This window comes from Austrofundulus limnaeus, unplaced genomic scaffold (assembly GCF_001266775.1).
Source record: "Austrofundulus limnaeus strain Quisiro unplaced genomic scaffold, Austrofundulus_limnaeus-1.0 Scaffold21, whole genome shotgun sequence".
Taxonomy (NCBI): domain Eukaryota; kingdom Metazoa; phylum Chordata; class Actinopteri; order Cyprinodontiformes; family Rivulidae; genus Austrofundulus; species Austrofundulus limnaeus.
Genome location: NW_013952423.1, coordinates 1,635,071 through 1,640,644, shown reverse-complemented (window position 1 = coordinate 1,640,644; position 5,574 = coordinate 1,635,071). Strand labels below are relative to the sequence as shown.

The 5,574-nt window shown below is 36.5% G+C and overlaps 1 protein-coding gene across 1 annotated transcript in view; it reads right to left on the bottom strand.

Annotated features, from left to right (window-relative positions):
• Nucleotides 1–2,550: 2,550 nt before the first annotated feature.
• LOC106514633 (aquaporin-11) overlaps nucleotides 2,551–5,574 on the bottom strand; it is a 7,245-nt gene continuing 4,221 nt past the window's right edge. Inside the window, exons 2-3 of the mRNA XM_014004010.1 lie at nucleotides 4,438–4,554; nucleotides 2,551–3,489 (exon numbers count right to left, since the gene is read on the bottom strand). Coding sequence (XP_013859464.1) covers nucleotides 3,401–3,489; nucleotides 4,438–4,554 — 206 coding nt within the window. The 3' untranslated portion in view covers nucleotides 2,551–3,400. The remainder of the gene's footprint in view (nucleotides 3,490–4,437; nucleotides 4,555–5,574) is intronic.

Here is a 5,574-nt window from a genome sequence, read left to right as displayed (position 1 = left end):
CATATACTGTGATGGACTTGCGACCTGTCCACCTTACCCTGCCCCTCGCACTGTGACTGCTGGATATGGGCACCAGTGACCCACGCGACCCTGAAAAGGAAGAAGCGTGTACAGAAAATGGATGGATGGATAAATGAATTACATTTTTCATAAAGTGTGGTTGCAAATATAAACTTTAGCTCATTCAATTTTCCACTGTCCTGTATTTAATGTTATAATATGGAATACATAGCTGATATTTATGATTAAAACTGACTCCTTCACAGAGAGAACCCTGTGAGGGTTTTGGAGGAAAAAATTTAGCAGATAAACCTTTGCTACAGTTTTGTTAAAAAAACATATTTTAGTTTTATTTAAATCCAAGAACTAAAACAGCACAAAAAGCCAATTATACAGAGACAGGCTGCACACTTTGACTGCGACTATTTAAAATTTTACACACCTGCACCAGTTAGTTGTTGCCTGTTACTGTTATAAAAGTCATTAGACTTGACTCTGCTTACCTGTGTAACCTGTCTTCTATAAGGATACCCTATTGTGGTGCATCTGGCTCCTCGACATCATTTCCTCATGACATCATTTCCTWTGTGACCTCATTTCCTCTGCTACCTCTTTACTGTGGCTGTGGCCTGAGCTCCTCCAAATGTTGGTGTAACAGAAAAGTATGTGAGGTGCAATGACATTTCAGTGGTGAGTTGTTTGCTTTAGTGTTTATGTTGGTGGCAATCATGTATTGTGTGTTTTAAGGGARTTAATCATTGCCACCAGCTGGAACTTCAAAGCATTAGCTGCTAATATAAGCTGCTGCTCATGCAAATTGTTTGGCCAATTACGATAAACCAATTAAGACCGTTAGTCATAATGCTTAAAGCTTATTGGACTTGTTTTACAAGTTTTCATTTAAAAATGGTAGATGTTTTGTATATAAAATCAGATCAAATTTAGCTACATTGATTGTTGTGCTAAACTTATTATTTTGATTTTCCTTCAGTATTTTCATTCACACATTCATGGTCTTATTCATTGAAACAAGGACTCGATACGAGGACATTTCTTCTGATTTATGTGACACAGCTGATTGAGTTTAAACAGGGACTATGATTTTAATTGAAATCAGTGAAATGAGGAGTTCAAGGGCAGCTAATTTTTATAATCCTTTATTTTACCAGGAAAGAAAACTCATTGAGAATAAAAATGTCATTTACAAAAGTGACCTGGTTAGTTAGTTGGTCTACACCAGGGGTACCATGGAGCTCATGGTACTTATTTTTACTCAGTTACATTTACTTACGTAACTATTAGGGGAAAATGTGCTTTTAGAAGTAGTTTTATTGCATCATACTTGCTTGCCCTGCTGGTTTGTTCATTATTTAGTTTGGTCTTCGTTCATTTATCTTTAGTTTTCTTGTCTTTAATGTGTCCTCTAGTTTCTCTCATGTTATTAGTCTGCCTCCCGGCTGTTTTTTTTTGTCTTCATGTTTACCAGTATCTCACTCACCTCATAATCCTCATGTGTTTCAACTGATCTGTCACTCAAACTCTTGATTTTTTTTACTGTTCAGCACCAGATTCCCGGGCCAAGAGCGAGCAGCGCTCCTTTTTTTCAGCCTGTGCAGTCTAGAGCTTTATGTAGAAAGGAGCTGTGGGAAATGCCAAACGCAGGCTGATAAAACACCTGTTTACACCAGAAAAAGTGCTGACCAGACCACTGAAAGCACTGTTAAAACGGCCTGCCATAAACATATGATGAGTTGTTTCACTAAGTGCTTTAGTGATTTTCTTCCACCAGCTGCTTCCAGTTGTTGTTTATCCTGCTGTAAGCATCTCTGTTAGCTTTCATTTAGCTAAAGTTTCCTTTAACAATGACTGAGCCCAACTCAACAAGGAGGAATTACTGCTAATGTTACAAAAAACTTTGATCGCTTCAAAGCGGAGTTCAACCAATCACGTATTCTCTACAGACAACGTCATGACGTACGCGTCAAACCCGACGACGGGCTGCAGGTCTTGAGAGCGACGCCATCTTGAAGAGGTCCTCTGAGAGACACAGGGCCATGTAAACAATGTGAAGTACTGACAAATAGTTTGTCAAGATGAGCCCAATTGTACATGCAGTGTAGTTTTTTTAAACTACAAACTTATAAAAGTAATCTCAGTGGGATTATATTATAATAATGTGGGATTTTTCTACATTATTTGAAATGTAGTTATACTCCATGGTCTTTATTTAAATTGTTGCCATGTTTCTATTAAACTGTAATGCAAATTTTGAGTTAACTTTTAAAATGTCACAAAAAAAGGAAAAAAAATCAATGCAAATCAGGCATGTTTCTATCTACTTTAACCAAGTGTAATTTTGTCAACGTCTGACATAATTAGTTTGTGTAGCCTGGATGATTCGCTCCAAACCAGCAGATAGAAACACGTCTGATTCACAAATCTTTTTCCTTTATGTAACATTTTAAAAGTTTGCTCAAAGGTCACAACTGCACAATCCTTGCACGTTAACGCTTTTTAGAAAATCCAAAAACCACCACAAGCAAGCGTAAAAACGTTTTTGCAAAATTGAGGAAGTTTATTTGAATTTAGCTGTTTACATCAACCTTTTCTAATACAATATTTCATAATGCACTTAAAAAACGTTGAAAATGCAGCTAATTTTATTTGAACTCTGACTCTTTCGTCTCTTTGATAATGACTCAAAAACATCTAATAAAACATCACATTTTCTTCTGTCTGTTGTCAGCTGTTGTAGCAAAGCTGTTTACGTTCAGTCATCTTTGTTATCATTTCCTGTTGCTGCACCTGCCATTATCTCAGCTCTTCATCTCAGCAGCATGTATTTTATTCTTTGCAATTCATGGTCAGTTGTTATTTTGAAAAATACTTTCAACTTTATTACACAAATTTGATGCCAGAGGCACTTTAAGAAATCATGTAGACAAACAAAAGTACATTGTGTCTTTAAAAATACAGTTTGAAAATATGAAGAATAAAACCCTCTAAATTTGTGCTCATATGAAGCACAAGAGGAGTTCTGAGCTGATTTCTGCAAATCAAAAAGTTTATAAACAATTGCTGATAGAACATGTTGCCATGATTGTTATAAAATATAAAAATAGCATATATAAATTAATCAACACATTATCCTTGTTTTTTTTTTTCTTATTCTTAACAGTAGCTGTGGTCCAACCAACGTTTCCTTGTAGTACCTCGTACCGAGGTAGCAAAGTGCTTTCTGAGTTTGATAAATACTGCAAACTCCTGCAGTAAAAGTCCCAACAGGGTCTTGGACCTTCAGACTTCTGTGACACGAATAAAAACCCTGTGGGTTCACAGGAGCCATCCGTCCACACAGATGGAAGAAAACACTCGTAAACAAACACGACTCTTTTAAAAACTACTGGGTCTTCTGTTTCTGTACGGCAGAACTTGTTCCAGAGAGGAAAGGAAGGATCTTCTCAAACAGCAGGATACAGCTGGCCATCCCTGCATACACACACACACACACACACACACACACACACACACACACACACACACACACACAGAAAGTAGTTTAACTGCCAACGGCCACATCTGCTACGAGTCCTGTTAGACCTGCAAGGTTAACTAGAGAAATTGCATTTCCTGCAAAAATGCTAGTGTGAATGCTTATTGCTGAAAACTTTAGCTGAAAGCTGCTGAAATGGAGCTGAAAATGTTTTATAGCAAAACTGTTAATGTCAGTTTCATTTAAGAGTTGAAAGAAGCACAAAAAGGCAGAAACTAGCAAGAAAAATAGAAGGAAGGAGCAGAATTATAGCTGAAAAAGCTAAAATTAGCATAAAATCAAGCTAAAGGTAGCAGACACAACTTAAATTAGCACCCAGATGGTGAAAGGGGTTTCAAAATGTAAAATTTAAAAAAAGGAAAGGAATAGAAGTACAAAAAAGTGACAATTTCATGTAAAATAGCTCAAACAGTAAAACAGCTAAAATGTACCTGGACGTTCTTTAATTAGCATAAGGAAGCATAAGGAGCACAGGTTTGCTGAACTAAGCAGAAAAAAGCTGAAATAGCCAATAAAATGTGAATTTGGCCTAAAAAAATAACTAGTTAATAACAGCTGAACATCATCTTAAATTGCAGCACATAGCTCCAAATATTTAAAATCTTTTTGAAGGATTTTAAGGATGCTGAAAACAGCTCTATTTATTTTCAATGGAAAAAAATGTGGCAGAAAAAGTGAAAAAGCACAAATACTATAAACAGCCAAAAGTCAGACAATAAATCTGAGTTTGTGGCTAAATAACAAAATCTATTGTTTAGAAAGAGAATGTGCATTCTGTACTGGTCTATTCTCTATTGAGATCACAGTAATTAGTAAAATTAATATTTCTAGATGAGCTGGTAAAGCCTGCTCTTTAAACAACCAGCCTGGTCTTTGAGCCTTACCTAAAACAGGTCCCAACCAGTAAATAAAACAGTACTCCAGGTAAGTGTGGCCGCTGCAGGGGAAGTGGATGGAGAAGGCCAGGACGGGGTTAAAAGCTGCTCCAGATATTCTTCCACCTGCACAAAAAAACGACAAAAATAAGCAGCGCTGTAGGGTCGGTATGGACAGGGCCACACCTAATGAATTAAAAATACAATTTTAACCGTTAAACATTCTGTAGTATACATAGGAGTTCGCACAAACGTCTTTAACTCGGTCGTATTTACAAGTATTGACCTGAAATTTGATGCATTTGTAGCTGAGATTGAGTCATAATCTGAGCGTGAGGTCCTTTATCATGTGCATAAAGTCATTTTAACCTAAACAGCTTTATCATGTCTCAGCATATGAGGAGTTCAGTTAAACGTCTGATATTAAAGGTGATAGAAACATGCATTCCTTCAAGAGTCTAATTTGTCTTTGTGTCCCTGTGATGGACTTCAGGCCTGTCCCACCGCCTCTGCTGGCCCACCATCTATTTTGCTACTCTTAAATAATTATATAATTTTACGTAATTGCATATTGTTTTGGCAATATTAGAACGTTTTGCTGATTTGTTGCTATTTTTATCTACAATTCTGCCACATTTAGATTTTAGCATTAATTTTGAACAAAATCAACTGTAGTTTCAGTGTTTGACCACAGGAGGGCGATGATAATTTTAAACATTCTTTTAATTTGCTTAAACAAAAAACAATCACTTGTACGAGCATGTTAATTTTAAATTAAATCTGTAGTTTCTGTGTTTGACCACAGGAGGATGATAATTTTAAACATTAAAGGAAAAAAAATTGTATAGGTCCTCTGGACGGGTTCTTCTTTAATGAAACGTTTCGTCTCTCTTCCAAGAGACTTCTTCAGTCTGAGAGTTTCAGGCAAAAAGTTTTGCCTGAAACTCTCAGACTGAAGAAGTCTCTTGGAAGAGAGATGAATTGTTTCATTAAATAAGAACCCGTCCAGAGGACCTATACAATTTTTTTTCCCTTTGATTTTTTACCTGGATTACTGAGATGCATCAGGACAATTATCAGAAGAGTTGTCCAAGAGCCAAGGACCACTTGTGGAGAGCTTCAGAAAGACCTGGAATTAGCAGGTAC